The sequence below is a fragment of the Xenopus laevis genome, chromosome 4L (assembly GCF_017654675.1).
Source record: "Xenopus laevis strain J_2021 chromosome 4L, Xenopus_laevis_v10.1, whole genome shotgun sequence".
Lineage (NCBI taxonomy): Eukaryota > Metazoa > Chordata > Amphibia > Anura > Pipidae > Xenopus > Xenopus laevis.
The window spans coordinates 121,027,504-121,047,380 of NC_054377.1; the positions used below are offsets into that span (position 1 = coordinate 121,027,504).

At 37.5% G+C, this 19,877-nt stretch overlaps 1 protein-coding gene across 1 annotated transcript in view; it reads right to left on the reverse strand.

Moving 5' to 3' along the window:
* Positions 1 to 4,901: 4,901 nt before the first annotated feature.
* Positions 4,902 to 19,877, reverse strand: part of cdc42ep1.L (CDC42 effector protein 1 L homeolog) — a 32,024-nt gene continuing 17,048 nt past the window's right edge. Inside the window, exons 3-4 of the mRNA XM_018258895.2 lie at positions 17,961 to 18,809; positions 4,902 to 6,806 (exon numbers count right to left, since the gene is read on the reverse strand). Of these exons, the coding sequence (XP_018114384.1) occupies positions 6,256 to 6,806; positions 17,961 to 18,381 (972 nt within the window). The 5' untranslated portion in view covers positions 18,382 to 18,809 and the 3' untranslated portion in view covers positions 4,902 to 6,255. The remainder of the gene's footprint in view (positions 6,807 to 17,960; positions 18,810 to 19,877) is intronic.

A 19,877-nucleotide genomic window follows, 5' to 3' on the forward strand; every position in this document is an offset into this window, starting at 1 on the left:
CATCTTTTTAAGGCTCCTGATCAGAGGTTCTCTGTGGCTGGATTTTGCCCCTGCCTAATGGCTTGAGCCAGTAATGCCATGGAAGATCAGAATCACATTACTACAAGCCAACATGAAAGAGAACACATATATTGTTCTCCGTATTATTTCGCTTTTACAAAACAATTACATTCATACAGAATTTCTGTTCGCACATATAATTGGCAATTCAGTTCCCTTTTGCTTGCTTTCTCTGCAGTATAACTATGAATTGTATATATATATATATATATACAGCATGCCAGGGTAACTGTTATCAGGGTGAATTCGTTTTAGGTACAAGAGGGGGGTTGTGGGTGCACTCCTAAGGCCATATAAAAAATATATAAATACAATAATCCCCTGTCTAAAAAAAGAAAAACAGGGTTTTTTGTTACAAAGTTATGATCATAAAATTGGTAAGCCGCCATACCACGTCAAGGTAAACCCCATACGGCGGTCCCTAACCTGTTTACCTGTGATCAAAATTTAAAACCTTGGTTTCAATCTGGACTAGATCCTCCCCCGCCACCTGCATATGCGGCTTTTGAAGGGGAGACTGCCCAGGCCAACGCCCATTTAAAAAAAAAAAAAAAAAAAAATGTGATTGTGAAGAGACTATAATGAAGGAAAAGTAAAGTTGTATATATAAGACATGACGTGGTATGGCGGCTTACCAATTTTATGATCATAACTTTGTAACAAAAAACCCTGTTTTTCTCTTTTTAGACAGGGGATTATTGTATTTAAATATTTTTTTATATGGCCTTAGGAGTGCACCCACAACCCCCCTCTTGTACCTGAAATGTAGCCGGAAGCTGTGGCTGAGCTTCATGTGGTTAGTGCACCCTCATACCCACCCCCTTAAATTAACGGTGGCCCTATGTCCTTGTTGTTTTTGATTAATCCTTGGTTTGGGCAATTTTTCTCCCTTAAAAGCCACAAATGCTAGCGGCTGGGGAGGCTTTGGCCTTTTTATTACCAACGCCTGTGAGACACTCATTATATTTGCTGCACTTATCACTAGGTAACACTTGCACAGACCCACACACATTACACCTATCACACTCCACATTTAGCTTTTCCTTTTTCATCTCCCTCTAAATCTATACTCACACCTGTACTTATACTTATACTCACACACATACACACACACACACACAAGTGTGCACTTATATATACAACTTTACTTTTCCTTCATTATAGTCTCTTCACAATCACATTTTTTTTTTTTTTTTTAAATGGGCGTTGGTCTGGGCAGTCTCCCCTTCAAAAGCCGCATATGCAGGTGGCGGGGGAGGATCTAGTCCAGATTGAAACCAAGGTTTTAAATTTTGATCACAGGTAAACAGGTTAGGGACCGCCGTATGGGGTTTACCTTGACGTGGTATGGCGGCTTACCAATTTTATGATCATAACTTTGTAACAAAAAACCCTGTTTTTCTCTTTTTAGACAGGGGATTATTGTATTTAAATATTTTTTTATATGGCCTTAGGAGTGCACCCACAACCCCCCTCTTGTACCTGAATTCGTTTTAGCCTGATCTGCTTTCATCTGTTGCCATATTATTGCTTACATTAAAGGGGTTGTTCAGTACACTTTTAGTATAACTTAGAGAGTGAGATTCTGAGACAATTTGCACCTGTTTTTTTTTTTATTTATTATTTGTGTTTTTTGAGTTTTTTTAGCTTTTTTTTTATTAAGCAGCTCTCCAGTTTGCAATTTCAGTAGTCTGGTTGCTGGGGTCCAAATTACTGAAAAAGAGAGTGGCATATGCATAGGAAGATAGATAATAAAAAGTAGCAATAACGATAAAAATGTAGCCTTACAGAGCATTTGTTTATTGGAGGGGTCACTGACCACCATTTGAAAACTGGAAAGAGTCAGAAGAAGACAGCAAATAATTGAAAAAAAACCTATCCAAAATAAAAAATAAAGACCATTTGGAAATTGCGTAGAGTTTACCATTCTATAACAGTGAACTTAAAGGTGAACCTCCCCTTTAACTTTACAATAGGCCTCCTTTACTAATGAAGGTGTTAAGTGCACAAGTATAGTATCTCCCAGCTATATAAGGCAGGATTAGTATAGGGTCTTTCTCAACAGGGACACATAATCCTTGAGTTGTTTTAAAGACATCCAGAAATATCTACTAATGGATGTTGAGAGAAGCACGTATCATGATATAAAGGGTTGGACGTCTAATAAAATTTATTGATGTTTGTCCAGTTTCTAGTATCCTGTCTCCTCTGTTACAGAGAGTGGAGGAGCAGGCAGTAGATCTGGATTCAATCCAGTAGATGTGAACTATTTGGATTTTGCCAAAGCGTTTGATACTGTTCCCCACAAACAACTACTTTCTAAGCTAAGGTCTGTTGGGCTTAATGAAGTCGTTGGCACATGGATAGGAAACTGGCTACAGGATCAGGTACAGAGGGTGGTTGTTAATGGCACATTCTCTACTTGGAGTAAAGTTCTTAGTGGGGTCCCTCAGGGCTCGGTATTGGGTCCACTTTTATTTAACTTGTTCATGTATGACTTAGGGGAGGGTGTTGTAAGTAATGTATCAGTGTTTGCAGATAACACAAAACTATCCAGCCCAATTAATTACATCCAGGATGTGGCATCCTTGTAACAGGATCTTGACAAACTGGCAATCTGGGCAGCTAAGTGGCAAATGAGATTCAATGTTGATAAATGTAAAGTCATGCACCTGGGATGTAAGAATATCCAAGCCACTTATACCCTTAATGGGACTGCACTAGGCAAATCCATTATGGAAAAGACCTTGGAGTCCTTGTAGATGATAAACTTGGCTGTAGCAAGCAATGCCAGTCAGCAGCATCAAGGGCAAATAAGGTCTTGAGCTGTATTAAAAGGGGCATAGAGTCACGGGAGGAGGGGGTCATTCTTCCACTGTATAGAGCACTTGTAAGGCCCCATATAGAATATGCTGTACAGTTTTGGTCTCCATCACTCAAACAAGACATTATTGTATTAGAGAGGGTACAGCGAAGGGCAACTAAGCTGGTGAAAGGTATTGAAAATCTTAGCTATGAGGAAAGACTGGCCAAATTGGGGATGTTCACACTGGAGAAGAGGTGCTTAAGGGGGGATATGATGACTATGTATAAATATATAAGGGGATCATATAATAATCTCTCTAATGCTTTATTTACCAGTAGGTCTTTCCAGCTGACACAAGGTCACCCATTCCGATTAGAAGAAAAGAGTTTTCGCCAAAATATTCGGAAGGGGTTTTTTACAGTGAGAGCTGTGAAGATGTGGAATTCTCTCCCTGAATCAGTGGTACAGGCTGATACATTAGATAGATTTAAGAAGGGGTTGGATTTCTTTTTAGCAAGTGAGGGAACACAGGGATATGGAAGATAGCTCAAGTTGATTGTAGGAATTTTTCCCCCTCTGAGGCAAATTGAAGAGGCTTCAGAAAGGGTTTTTTTTGCCTTCCTCTGGATCAACTGGCAGTTAGGCAGATTAAAAAAAAAAATTAAAAGGTTGAACTTGATGGACATGTGTCTTTTTTCAAACTTAATTACTATGTTACTATGTTACTATCTTACAATAGCACTTCAGACAAATAAGCTTCATCCCAGGGATGTGTATTCTGTTGACCATTGGAGATCTAGCCCAGGGTATTGCAAGGAAGATGGCTATGTATGGTGCTGAGGCAACAGTTCAATTCCATTGGAACAACTGTGACAATATCTTGTCTTAGCACCACTTCATACATGTCCATATAGGAGTTATAGTTCTGGATATCTATGTTATAATGAGCACTCCAAAGTTCCACCAGGGAGCTCAGGGTATGAGTGGGCAGTGTAAGAAGGGAGGTGGAGAAAACCCTTAAAGATACCAAGGAGAAACCATGGAAAGCCAGGACTTGACATAGACAGTTATAGAACTGCAGAGAAGACTTTATGCTGATATACAGCATGTTCATAGGATCTTACTTTAAAGGGGTGTTTCACCTTTAAATTAACTTTTAGTATGTAATAGAATGACCAATTATAAGCAACTGTTCAGTTGGTCTTCATTATTAATTTATTTATATATTTTTTTATTTGTTTGCCTTTTTCTTTTTTCTAGCTTTCAAATGGAGGCCACTGACCCCATCTAAATACAAATGCTCCCTAAAGACGCAAATGTGTTGTTATTGCTACTTTTTATTGCTAAACATTCTATTCAGGCCCTTTCCTATTTATGTTCCATTCTTTTATTCAAGTCAATGCATGGTTACTAGGGTAATCTGCTGAAATTTTGCTGAAATGCAAAATACTTCAAAAAACACAAATAATAAAAAATGAAAACCAATTGTAAATTGTCTCAGAATATCACTCTCTACACCATAGTGAAATGTAAGGTGAAAACCCCCTTTCAGACCTACATCAAGGTCCCATGGTTTTCCTGGGCAAGAATTAGTCAGGACATTATGAAGCCAGTGGACTAATCAGGCCAAATTCCCTGGTACAGTTGTATAACACCCAGTCAAATGTTCCACAATACTTTTTGCAAATTTCATATGTTTTATTACTTTACAGTTAGTGGTAAGCGAGATGTCCATATTAAAATAATTGTACATTGTGCCCCCCCAATATTCCCCTTTATTGTACAGGTATAGGATCCCTTATCCGGAAACCCGATATCCAGAAAGCTCTGAATTACGGAATGGCTGTCTCCCAAAGACTCCATTTTATCCAAATAATCCAAATTTTTAAAAATGATTTCCTTTTTCTCTGTAGTAATAATAAAACAGTAGCTTGTACTTGTTCCCACCTAAGATATAATTAATCCTTATTGGAAGCAAAACCAGCCTATTGGATTTATTTAATTTCTAGTAGACTTAAGGCATCAAGACCCAAATTACAGAAAGATCCGTTATCTGGAAAACCCCAGGTCCCGAGCATTCTGGATAACAGGTCCCATACCTGTACTTATTTTACATAAAGCTGAGTATAATGCTACCATTCATACATATACCATTGGTTAGAAAAGAAGAAAGGCAATTCCGGTGTCTGTGAATCTGTATCTTACATAGCAATATGGCAATTGTGGTTACAATGATACGTTTTATATACATTTGTTCTGAATGAGTATATATACAGTATATATTGGGTGCGTTTATAATATATTATATATTTATATAGTAGAAATACTGAATTTGGTCTAGACTTCCCCTCTTTACAGTAACCCACTATAACTACAGTAATAGACCTACATATAATCTTTATCTCTCTCTCGCTCCTTCTCATACCCATACACACGTGCTATTGTCTGTATTGGATTCTAAACAATTACATAATACAGAGATCAAAATCTATTAATCAGCCATGCAGCATTTCTCTTTTATAGGTGTCTAGATTTTAATGTGGATTTTGCAAACCTTTTATTCCTTTTAAATTCAGGCTCTTAAATCCACTGTCTGTGTAGTCTGTATACTTGAAATGCCAGGGTCTGTATTAAATCCCAGTCCCAGCCTGGTCCTGACCCAAAGCTTAAGTATGCATGTCATATGTTGCAAGAAGAGGTTACTCCTTTATTCCCTGCCATACGTTGTAGGTAGAGGTTCCTCCTGTTTTATCACACTTACTAATGAAATTATGAAAGATCACAGTACATGATCCATTACATCTTTAAGATAAAAGTTTAGAATGATCTTTCTGCTCAACCTACCATGATCCCTCACTTTAGGGGAAGCTGAAAAGACAAACATGAGCCAAAAATGTACAGCACAAGCCAGAGAAACTAACCTGGTAATCACTGGAAAGCCATTAACTGAATGGCTCTGAATATTTTCCACGTGTTTGGTTTGAACTAACAATTGTGCCTTTGATATTGAAGAGTTTATTAAAAATTAGTTTTAGTTTAATAACCTATAATGGCATCTTCTTTCTCAAAATGCGTGTCCTGTGTTTTTTGTTCTTGCTTATGTTTTCAGCCAAGGCTTATAATGTGGCCAAACTGTATCATTTGCAACAACTAGTTGGATCTATGAACTACAACAATTAACAAGACCCATGTCAATTTCCATGTTTTCTCTGCCACTGCCTCTGACATTGGCGGTAAAGTCAGGGTACAACAGATTATAGTATATTTATAGTATTAAAAAGTCTAAGCTTTTAAAGTGAATTGTTGATAGTGTAACATAGCATGTTTTAAATTCCACCCACTTTTATAGAAGCAACAAAACCTGTAAAGCTTTTACATTTAAGGAAATGTTACATCTCTATTTCGGAACCATCGCCACTGTCCCATAATTCTGTAGTAAGGCATCGGCTGCTTTGTTTAGATTCTGTAATTCCACTGTCCACCTCTATATCCAACTCCATTTGCTCTTTTACACGGACATGATCCCAAGATGTGGGAACCTTCATTTGTTGGATATCACTATGCATATTAAATGGTTCACACTCGGTGTCATCCATGGTAGCCTTTAGGCTGGAAGTGTCGCTGTTGGTTTGCAGGATGCTTCGTTCATCGGGGTCATTGCTATCTCCACCATGCGCCCCCTTTTCTTGGGGTGCGTTAGAAAAGCTCATCCCTTCTAACACCTCACTCATTAGAGATGGACCAAAGTCCATTGTAAATGATTGCATTGAGTCACAGCGCCAGAGGCTGCAAGAGAGTTCCGCCGGAACAGTGCATGTGCTGCAGTCTTCACCATCTGTTAGGGCAAGGCTTGTCCAGTCGTCATCAAACTTCTCAGAGCTGGTGTCCAGCATCTGTGAGCCTGAATGGCGAGGAAGGGTGCACAACCCAGATTCTAAGCCTGAATAGAAAACAGAATTGAAAACAGTTGGATGAGGATCACCAGACAATATTATGTGCCCTTACAGCCTTCCCAGAAATAAATCATAAATAGAAATAAAAAAAAAAACAGCCATAAATCATAAACAAATCAGCTACAGAATTGTGGTTAAGTGTTTCAAGATGCAAACACCCGATTGGCTGAGCACACAAAGCCATAGATCTATTGCCCAGTATGATGTTCTATTTGAAGTATTTATGAAATAAATCATCTAATGCTTCCATGGCAGCACAATGACCAAATCTCAGATGAGCTTATATGAATCTTGAAGATCTGACAACTGTCTCTTTGTGCCAAATTTTTAGCCACCTCTGAAATACAGAGGGTTCTATACCTTTAATTAGTTCTTGAATGAAATAAAATAAATTACAAAATGACGCATCGGCTGGCCAATCTCCTGTTCTATATAAATATTGTGGGATATATATTTGGAACTATGAGTATTTTAAACATTCTGTATACTAATATAAAGGTATATTTATTTATTATAATACAATTATTTATTCACCTGTATTCTGTATGGTCTCTCCAATAATGAATTCCAAATAGTGTTTATATACACTCTACCACCAGGGAGAACCTATACATCAGTGAAAATGTTATTTTTGCTTCAGCACTAAACGCTTAATTCTACTGAAGTTAATTTTATTGCTGGAAAAATTCATTCAAATCTTTTCATCCAATATCTTATCAAATGAATTGTTCAATCAGGTAGATGAAAATCTATTTTTGTTCCTGTTCCCCATCCTACAAAACTAAAATCTCACCAGAAACAGTCATAATAATCAGATGTCAGTGATGGTGCATTCCAACCCCATGTGCTCAATACCATTTATGGTTTTGCAAATGGAGGGGTGGTTTGTCGCTAGTATTTCCTGTCTGTTCCATGCTGTTCCCACAATATAATAATATAAGGATACAGACTGGAAGTCTCAGCAGCTTATTATCAGAAGATCTCTAAGTTCAACTGCTTAGCACTACTCTATAGTAAAGGCAGAAACATACTTCAATCCCTGGCAAACCTGAGGGCCATACAAATCCCTTGGAGGGTAACATTTAGCCCATGTGCCTCCAGTTGGTTAGAGCTGCTCTAATACATTAAATATCATTGCTGTAGTTACTGTAATAAATATCATGGAATGGAACACTAATATTTGTATCCACCTTAGCTCAAAAGGTTATAAAAAAAACACTTTTATTAAAGATTAGAATTGTATTGTCTCTATTGTGCAGTAAATCTTAGTACAAATGGGACCTACCCTTAACCGAAATGCTTGGGACCTGGGGTTTCCAAATAACAGATCTTCCAGCTATTCATACTTTGCCTACTAACAAATCATTTAAACATTACATAAACCCAAGTTTTGTTTTTAATAAAGATTAATTATATCTTAGTTGGGATCAAGTACAAGCTACTCTTTTATTCATTTTATTCATTAAAGGGCATGTAAAGAATAATATCCCATTTTTACTTTCTTTAATGAAAAAGAAACCTATCTCCAATATACTTTAATTAAAAAATGTGTACTGTTTTTATATGAAAGCTGACTGTATGCAGTGAAATTCTCCCTTCATTTACTGCTGTGGATAGGAATTGTCAGACGGTCCCTAACTGCTGAGCGAGGAAACAATCATACTTATGCACAGCAGGGGGAGCCCCCACCTTACTTTCCAGCCATGCAGAACTCAAGCAGCTTTGTTTATGACGACCCCTAAGCAGCCCAGACCACACTGAGCATGTGCACAGTCTTAGTCTTGCAAAGATGTTTTAACAAAGTTACAAGATGGTGACCCCCCTGTAGACAACTTTGAAAGCATAAATTATTTGTTCGGTTAGATTTGTGGTGCAGTAAGTTCATGTTTATATTTAGTATACAAAATACAGCATTTCTAGCCTTATTCTATTTTCTATTATTAACAAGAAAAAGGAAACAATATTTAATGGAGTATGGGAGATGGGAGATGGCCTTCCTGCAATTCGGAAGTTTCTGGATAAGGGTTTCCGGACAACAGATCCCATAACAACATTATTTGATAAATGGTGAAAGGAGAATACACAGGAGAAAGGTCAAGAATAATGGACATGAATGGACTTCAAAAAAAAGAAAATAAAAAACTAAATATTTTTTCTTGCTTTTTTTGTGTTTTTGAATAGTTTTCCTGACGTTTCTGAAGGTATGAGTTTTTCATGAAGGTTCCTTTGTCTAAAAGTGTCTCCTACTCAGAGGTGGAACCGTTTCCCAATATTCTATAAATATCGATCTGAGAAGTCCCCAAAAAATATTTTCATGCCAGGAGAAATGTTGTTATAATGACCATTAATGGAAGTCTCATCTGTTAGAGAAGCTATTTGTAATTGTTTTCACATCAGAAAAACTATAAATTGTGGGAAAAACAAAATATTTTCCCAGGGGAGAAATTCAAGAACTGGAAAAGTTCAGAATTTGAGTAAATCCACCCTGAGGAGTACAGTGGTATCAACTCACCCTGATCAGTGTATTTGTTTTAGATCCCCTATTTATACTCCAGATAGGCTTTCGTCCATAGGAAGGATCATTACTTTTTCCACTTTCAGACCTTTTGTACATATATTCTTTTTATTGCAAACTTTTCACAATGTGGTTGAGTTGCTTGATGTAGTCAGAGGTTTTTTATTATATCTGCACTTTCTCTTCCATAAACTTTACAGGGTATTGGGAGATTTATACCTCATAATATAAATATCTTTTTAAAGATGATTGAGGCTTTTCTAGAGATATATAAAGAAAAGTGTTTCACTTGAATGCCTGTTCATGCCAATAATCAGCCTTTCTCATTGACTATCTTCATTAGTTGCAAACGTGTAATCATTAGAGATACTATTCATTCCTAATCCTCCTGTGTTATGTTATCCAAAATGCTTGGGACCTTGGGGTTTCTGGATAAGGTATATTTCCAAAATTTGGATCACCATAACTAATAAAAATGTAAAAATGAAAAGAAAAATACTATTGTTTTGCCACCAAAATGGATTTATGCAGCTTAGTTACTAGTGAAGTTACTAGTGATGTTCTCTTAACATGAACTTGCATTCTTTTCAAACCAAAGCAACCTGGCCCAACATGCCAGATTGGGTTCAGACTATTACTTAAATACCATACCTGACCTGCCCTGACATCACCTGAGGAGATGGGCGGGTGAGCACAAGTATATACATTAAATTCAGCAGGAAGTTTGTGAGAAGGAACTAATGGCACGGTGGGTCCTGGGCCTACAGGCTTTGATCCGGTCTGCACATCGATGGGCCGATTCACTAAGGGTCGAATTTCGAAGTTAAAAATACTTCGAAATTCGACCCTCGGATTGAAATCCTTCGACTTCGAATATCGAAGTCGAAGGATTTAGCGCTAATCCTGCGATCGATCGATCGAAGGATTTTCCGTTCGATCGAACGATTAAATCCTTCGAATCGAACGATACGAAGGATTTTAATCCAACGATCGAAGGAAAATCCTTCGATCAAAAAATCACAGGCAAGCCTATGGGGACCTTCCCCATAGGCTAACATTGACTTCGGTAGCTTTTAGCTGCCGAAGTAGGGGGTCGAAGTTTTTTTTAAAGGGGAAGTACTTCGACTATCGATTGGTCGAATAGTCGAACGATTTTTCGTTCGATTCGTTCGATTTCGTTCGAATTCGAACGAATTTAACCAATTCGATGGTCGAAGTACCCAAAAAATACTTCGAAATTCGAAGTATTTTTCATTCGAATCCTTCACTCGAGCTTAGTGAATCAGCCCCCAAGTGTAAGCTACTGTTTTTCGATGTAATTTTAAAATTACTTTGTTAACAGGGATTCTATGTGAGATGTTTTTGAAGTTTTCTGAATAACAGGTTTCTGGATAATGTATCCCATTCCTGTATTTAGTCTCAGGTGTTTATTAAATAGTCAGTTGGAGCTCTTCCTTAGCATTTCCTTGTCAATTGTTATAAGCAAACAACTAGGGGGTTATTTACTAAACCTTGATTTTTTCTGGTCAAGGTTTTTGAGCAAAAATGTGAATTTTTAATGGGGGAAAATTTTTTCGACATTTATTATACCCCAAAACTGCTAAAAGTCAGAATCCAAAAATCAGTCATCTCAAACCTGGCAAGATCATGGGGCAGATGTATCAAGGGTCGAATTTTGAGGGGTTAAATCCCTCGAAATCCGACTGGGGAATAGAATCGAATAGGCAATTCGGGCGAATTTACGCGCTGGCGAATAATCGAATGGGCGAATATTCACCAGGCGAATAGGCGCACGATCGAATATTCGATCGAAGATTTTCATTCGACCGAATGATCGATCAAATGACTTTTTATTCGACCAAAAACGTAGAAAATAAGCCTATGGGACTTTCCCATAGGCTTTTAAAGCAATTCGGTAGGTTTTAGGTGGGGAAGTAGGCAGTCGAAGTATTTTTAAAAGGGACAGTACTTCGACTATCGAATGGGCGAATAGTCGCAGCGTTTTTGCGCTCAATCTATTCGAATCATTCTACTCAGATGAATTTACGCCAATTCGATAGTCGAGGAGCACAAAAAACTACTCGAAATTTTTTCGCTCTATTCATTCACCCGAGCTTGGTGAATGGGCCCCCATGTGTTATTCAGTGTTGGACGATAACCCCAAAAAGATCAAGCAATTCGGACTTCAAATCCAAAAAATTTTTACGATAAAAATTTTATAGTCTTTCCCCGACCTGACTTTTTCGAGTTATTTTATTGATAAATAAAATAAAATTGTGTATACGAGTTTGGTTGAGCTTGATTTAATAAAAAATACAATATAAATTTGAGTTTTAGTAAATAACCCCCCTAGTTATCAGTCTTGAAAACAAATAACTGATGGAGTATTTAAGAGGCACATGTTTTAAACAAATCACTACGTCTGTAGGCAGAATAAAGAAAGAATAACCTAAATGTTATCCTCTGCAAATTTTCCCACCTTCTCATTACTTTCCTTCGCCCCATCCACATATTTTGCACTGGGCACCAGCTCACTGCCATATAATGGCAAAGGGGAAAGGCGGAAGGAATGGCTAAGCAAAGTGGCAACTCTATTCTGATCTCATTTTGTTTTATTTCTTTTTTTCATAAAGTGAAAAGTGTGATCATCTTATTAAACTACAGTATTTTATTTCAGTGTAGACTCCAGTGTTTTATTTCGTCTAAAGAAAACCCAAAAAACAAAAGCCAAACAGTAAGTTTGCTGAGAGCACAGTAGTACAGTGAGGAGGGTGCTGTTTATTATGCAGAGCTCATTAAATCTCTGTACTAGGAAGGAGAGTAAAGGTGGCCATACACAATAACATTTGCTCATTTGGCAAGGTTGCCAAACGAGCAGATCTTAACCTGATATGCCCACCAACGGCAGTGTGATATCGGATTAAAACAAAGGAAATGGGCGCCGATGGGACAATGCGGTCCTCGACTACCAGAAAAAATGAAACCTGCCCAATCGTTATCTGGATAATTTTTGGCCCGATATTGATTGGGGAGACCCGTCGGAACGCCCCCACACACGGGCAAATAAATTGCCAAATTAATCGAAAGGACTGATATCGGCAGCTTTAATCTGCCCATGTATTGCCACCCTAGAACTATAAGATTATGTTTTCAGCAGAGGAGTGAAAAGAGATGCACAGTTCAAAAGGCACAATGAGTAAAAAAAATTAAATCTACTTAATATTTTACCAAATAGGCCCCCGTTGAATGCTTATGTTAAGCAGAGTTTTAAATGACCCTTCAATCATTATCAAGTATAATTACAGCTAATCTGACACGCTTTGCTGCTAAGATTTGCAGAATTAATTACGGAAGCAAATATTCCGACTCTGTTAATGATAAAGGAACATCTCATTCCCTTGAGATGAAAACATCCTCTCTCTCATCCTCTTCACTTCTCCTTCACCTTGTGCTTATGATACAGACTCACTAGCATAATGGCACATTTTCAATAAAAATATATTGTGAATGAATATTTTCACTGCATTTTTTATTCCAGCTGCTCAAAATTGTTACTGGGCAAATTCATTATATCTACACAATTTATTAAGAAGTACTGTTCTTTGAAGGCAAGTAATGTTAGGGAGTACAACAGTAAAAAGATTTGTTCTTCATTAAAACATTCCTTTGCAAAGTCTATGCCCCAGAAAATAAATCATTGTGGCTAGCAGCTTTGGAAATACAGTGCGTCCCTTGTATTCACATGGTATATATGTAAGGATACTGTTACTATCATGAGTTCCATGACATAATGATGAAGCAAAGCTGTAGGTCAAGTGTTTTTATGCAACTTATGCAACTCTAAGGTAAGTTCTAATATAATTAGATTTTGGAGTAGCATGCAAATGATCTCTTATACTACTTAACATGTTTTGTTGTAGAATAGGGATGTAGTGTAAGTTGGAGGGTGCATGATAGGCTTAACATGCTATGGGTGGGAGGGTTGCCTATGCTACATAGCTTGTAGCAGCCATTTAGTCATGTGTTTGACATGAGTCATTGATTGGTTTGTAATGCTGGGTCCAAAACTGACTTTTTACATACAAACAGAGCATTGCAGAAGAGCCTGAACAAGGAGGACATAGTTACATAGTTAAATCAGGTTGAAAAAAGACAAAGTCCATGAAGTTCAACCCCTCCAAATGAAAACCCAGCATCCATACACACCCCCTCCCTACTTTCACATAAATTCTATATACCCATATCTATACTAACTATAGAGTTTAGTATCACAATAGCCTTTGATATTATGTCTGTCCAAAAAATCATCTAAGCCATTCTTAAAGGCATTAACAGAATCAGCCATCACAACATCACCCGGCAGTGCATTTCACAACCTCACTGTCCTGACTGTGAAGAACCCCCTACGTTGCTTCAAATGAAAGTTCTTTTCTTCTAGTCTAAAGGGGAGGCCTCTGGTACGGTGATCCACTTTATGGGTAAAAAGGTCCTCTGCTATTTGTCTATAATGTCCTCTAATGTACTTGTAAAGTGTAATCATGTCCCCTCGCAAGCGCCTTTTTTACAGATAAAACAACCCCAACCTTGACAGTCTCCCCTCATAATTTAAGTCTTCCGTCCCTCTAACCAATTTAGTTGCACTTAGTCTCTGCACTCTCTCCAGCTCATTTATATCCCTCTAAGGACTGGAGTCCAAAACTGCACTGCATACTCCAGATGAGGCCTTACTAGGGACCAAGGAAACTCCCAACACATTGCCATTTAGTGTATAACTTGCATTTACATTATTATTGCCAAAGTGCATACATGTATGTTAGTTGTACAATTAAGACGGGGCAGTCTATCTGAAGGACATTGTTTAAGAGTAGGGCCTACAGGGCATTTTTCTTGGGCCCTGAGCATCACAAGGTTTTTTGGGGAAGGATGTAGATCAAGGACCCCAAACTGTGAGCCACATTCAATTGTAAAAAGAGATGGAGAGCAACGCAAGCATGAAGCTTACCTCCAAGCCAGGAATTCAGTAATAAGCACCTGCTTTGAGGCCGCTGAGAGTAACAACCAAGGTGTCGGTGACCAACATGCTGCTCATATGCCACCGGTTGGGGTTCAATTGTAAGATATGAGAATCAAAGGCAAAGAGCAGAGTACCTGTTTATTGTGCATCCACACGACATGTTTCAGGCAACAAGGGCCCTTTTCAAGTGTGTACAAATCACAGACAGAAAATGTTTTAAAGAGCCACACTGGTTGGGGTCACTGATGTAGATAAATATGCAAATGATGTTATATTGTGTAACAATTTATGGATCTTTTCTAATAAGGTTATTCATGTGTATCTTATAAAAATAATGCCATGCAGATATAGCTATAATATTTATGTTACATTAGACCCCAATGGCAATTACGGCACAAATGTAGTGTCAATTACATGGTAAGATAATCCTTTCTATGTTATATGCTACCTTTGATTAAACAGGGAAGATGCTAATAAATGGTCAATGGAAATACACTGCTCCTTTCTTTTCCTTGTATTTATATCCTTTCTACCATGGTATGGTTGGTAACCTTTCATTTTTGTTTCTTATCCAATCAGCACATTTCACTTGAATTGCCAATAAACTCATTTTTAAAGAATCTCTTCACTGAGCCAGAACTGCAAATCAGATCCATTTTCCGCTAATTCTGATTTAATGTCTAAGTTAGCCAATGATAAAAAAAACAAAACAGATGTACAAGAAGGTATTTCATAATGTAGAATTTAACTCATGGCACAATACCTGCCATACCTTATAAATTTTCCATTTTCTTTTTGGGAAAATACATTTTTAATTTAGCTATATGGCAAAGACTGACTTTGTAGGGGAAGAAAAAGGAGGCATTATATAAATAAAAAGTAGTGTTGAGTCTGTGTAATGAAAAAAGTGTGTATATGACCCATGTCCTTTGTTCTTCCGGTCTTGTTTTTTTTACTCTCATTCAGTATTTAACTTTTTCTTGTAGTAGGTCAATTGTCCCAAGAACCCCAGGTTCATGGGTTAAATTATATTTAAATAATGTTGTCACATTAACAGATGTTTATTGTGGTTGTGGTCCATAAATTTCCTTGAAAGAACACATCCGGTCCCAGGTCTCCATAACTGCTCTAATTGATCTCATTTACCCTTGCCTCATTCACAGACATGTGTTTAGACTTGTGGTTTTGACAGCAGATTCGAAAACAAGCTAAAGACGGCGCATACATTTTTTTCAGTAATTCTAACTAGGGAAATGAAAAGGAAGTATATATACTAAATGGTGAATGTAGTGGTCATTGTCATGTGCTAGGGAAGTGATGTCACCAAAGGGAGTGATGAAGTAGGAACAACTGAAGGTTGCTGAGATTTGACATCACTTTCATCCATGGTCAACTAGTTATGGGAATACTGGAGGAAGGCAAACAATGGAGAGCATATTGAGAAAGCAAGACAGAAGGAGTTTTCTTCCAACTGTCAGGTCATTCAAATCAGCCATAACATTGTCAAATAGTTCATATGCTGTTAGTAATTTACTTCGTCTTCATGGTTTTGTATTAAATTACTGCGAAGACCACTTAAAGGTTGAGTTGTTTCTTACCCGAGAAATGTAAGTTTTTGAGGGTCGTTTTCAGTCAAAACTCAAATTTTCGGGTTTAGAAAAAAAACTCACATTTTTTCAGGTGTTTTTTAAAAAAAAAAATCACATTTTTCAAGATTTATTATACACCGTAGCTGGAAATAGCTCCAATTCGAAAATACTCCAGCTAAAACCAGTCGAGGTCATGTAGAAGTTAATGGCAGAGGTCCCTTGAAGATGTTTGTAGCCTTCATGATGTTCGGGATTTTTTTTGGTGGTTTGTGCTAGAAAACTCAATCAATTCGAATATTCAAGGTTTTTACACCAATTACACTGATTTGAGTTTTTTTCCATTCAAGTTTTCTCATAAATTAGAAAACATTTGAGTAGTGATGGGTGAATTTATTCGCAGGCATGGTTTTGCGGCAAATTTATGCATTTCGCCGCCTGTGAATGTTTTTGCGGAACTACTGCGAAAATTCACTGTGGAAAAAATTTGTCGCGCATAAAAATTGTCGCACGTCAAAATTGTTCTGACACCCATTGACTTTAATGCATTTGGACAAAAGAGTCGCGCGTATAAAAATTGTTGCTTGCGTCAAAATTCTTGTGCATTAAAATTATTTTAACACCGTTGACTTCAATGCTTTTTGCAAATTTTTCACCGTTTCGCCCATCACTAGTTGTGAGTTTATTCAAGGTATGAAAAACCTCACAAACTTTACAAACTCAACTTTTGATAAATAACAGAGCCCCTTACAAGGAATACATAACAATACTAGTTTGGAAAACTAAAGGAGGACTAGGCCATCTCCAAGTATTCATTTCACTATTTGAATAGTGAAATCGATTCTTCAGGAATTGTTCAGTGTAAAAATAAAAACTGGGTAAATAGATAGTCTGTGCAAAATAAAAAATGTTTCTAATATAGTTAGTTAGCCAAAAATGTAATGTATAAAGACTGGAGTGATTTGATGTATAACATATCAGTCTGAACACTACTTCCTGCTTTTCAGCTCTCTTGGTTTACACTGACTGGTTACCCTGGCTACCAGGCAGTAACCAATCAGAGACTTGAGGGGGGGCCACATGGGTCATATCTGTTGCTTTTGAATCTGAGCTGAATGCTGAGGATCAATTGCAAACTCACTGAACAGAAATGTACCATGTGGCCCCCCTTCAAGTCGCTGACTAACTCAGAGTTATAGAGCTGAAAAGCAGGAAGATGGATTCTGGCTGTTTTATTAGACATCTGCTCACTCCAGCCTTTATATATTACATTTTTGGCTAACTAACTATATTAGAAACATTTTTTATTTTGCACAGCCTATCTATTTACCCAGTTTTTATTTTTACACTGAACTGTTCCTTTAAGGGGACCTACACAAATTTTCATAGTGCTTTGTCACACCAGTTATTCAGATTTTATTTAATATATTATAAATAGGTTAAATGGAAAGATTTGGGAATTACTGTATACGGCTTACTTAGCACAAGGATTATAAATGCCTTTTTTAACAGAGGAAGAAGTTACAGCCCCAGTGGCATGCATGCTTCAGTCTCCTTCATTTTTGCTCATCTCACACAATTTACTTTAAACCTTTGCAACAAAAGACGGAGCACCGAGGAAGCCAAAATCCGTGAATTAATAAGTGAAATTTATTGCATAATCTTTAAAAGTTTGCATGCCTCAAACATCCCATGGGCTGCACCCTTTATGCATTTCGTGGCTACCTGACACTTCCCCAGAAGCTAATCAGGTAGGTAGCCACGGAATGCGTTAAGCATGCAGCCCACGGGATGTTTGAGGCCTGTGAACTTTTAAAGATTATGCAATAAATTTCACTTTTTAATTCATGGATTTTGGCTTCCTTGGTTTTTTTGCTACGTTTGACTGCTGGGATCGCAGTGGATGTGCTGCACGTCGGAGCCGGTATGTGACCCCACTACTATGTATGCTGGACTTTAAACCTTTGCCGGATAAAACTGATATAACCTCCTTGCTTATTAATATATCAGATATCTTTAAACTCACCATAAGGACTGTTTGGTTCTGAAAGGCAGTTCCATATTTTATCTCTGTCTTGTTTCTTCTCATGATCCCAGCTGTACTTTGTAAGTTGTGGCAAGGACACAGCATTCTTAATGATAGGGGAAACATCAGGTGGAGGAATGATAGTAGAATCAACTCTTCCTCTGTTTGGGGGACTTTGTGGTGACATCCAGCCTGCTTGGCGTAATTTTTTGGTTATGTAGTTCAAGCGGTGATGTCGTCTCCTTTCTTGGAGTTGGGTAAGAAATGAAGTATCTCCAAACACTTCTCCTTTTCTGCCCACGTGCATAATGTGGCGAAAGTCACCCATTGGGGGGCTGATCATTTCTGGTTTTAATGTCAAACGTTCCCGTCTGGAACGAGACACAAGGGTTTTGATGACAGGTAGATTCCCTAGGCTCATTGTTCTTTCTTTTTGTGATGACTATTAGACTAAGGTCAAAGAAACTAGGGGCATGCAGTACTAGGAGTGAATCATTTTATACTTCAGAATTGAGTCCCAGCCAGTATACTCCTAAAAATTGTATTTCTTTAGCTACCATGTATCCTGATTTATCAGACACTTTAATCTTTCATTTGGCATGTAATGTGAATTGTACAATTATTCTGTATCTGTGGCTTCTGTAAGGTCTTTCTATATTGGTAATTCTTGGCGAGAATGAATTTCTTGGAGGATCTTAGAGAGAGTCTTTGCAGTAATCAAATTTAATAGAAGAAAAGAGAAGATTCATGTGCTTCTTGATTAGACTGCCAAAAGAGAAGATGCCAGAGGGTACTTGTGATGCTGAAGGCAACAACTCCGGAGAACTAACTATACACAGTAATGAGTTCCTAAAAAAGAAAAAAACATAATAAATATATATATATCAGCAGTTACACCACTACCAGAATATTATTGAGAGTAATAATACAGTCCTAATCCCTCCGCAATCTACTGTATGAACTTGAAGTGAACACGGATACAGAAGATGCAAAACCTGCTCTTTAAGAGTTTATTGGCTTATTTTAAATATATAGAGACATTTCTAAGGACAGGGCCCTGATTTGGACAGCACCTATTTATGCTCCCTAACTTGCATGTTCTTCAAGGGTGATCCTTTTTGTGTTCGGCACATCATGATGAGGCATATGTTCAATACGTTCAAATATGTTTAATAGTTTTTTATCTTTTATTTAGGAAAATTTGAAAACTAGAAAACGGTGAAAATTTTAATGAAAAACCTTGTTTTTTATTGAGTTTCTTTAGAAGTCAAATAATTCCTTTATTCCATTATTGCAGAACATTTTTTACATACTAAAATAAATCTGTAAAATCTGCGAAACTTCTATGACGTATTATGGTTCTATATTAAAACACATGTGAAACTTACTAGAAAAATAATCTAGATATTTTGTATTATGACCTTTCCAGCAAAGTGACAGCTTGTTTATCTCACTGAAGATTCCATTGAAATTCTCTAACTGCTGCTCTCTGATTTGTTTGGCATTCCTCATTACTGCAAAACTCACTTCTATAGTATCTAACACTGCTATACACTACATCAACAACTGAAATGTGGCTTGCAGCTGAAAGATTGAAAGATGTGCACATTAACCCTAACTTTAGTTCCAGACACCAACAACCAACATGAATTAGTGAGATCTTGACCCTTAGGGCAAGGTCACACGTGGCGTTTTTACGTTGCGCACAAAATGAAGCCCTATTGAAAATAATGGAATACGCACTATAGCAACTCCCATGGGGTGCTTGCGAGCTAACATCCGATACAAGACGCCAAGCAGAAACGCCAATGAAACACCTTATTATTGAACTCTATGGGATCCGCAGGTTTGGAAATACACTTTGCTGAAATATGCTGCATATTTTCAACATGGCGGCCAAACTCTTGCAAGATGGAT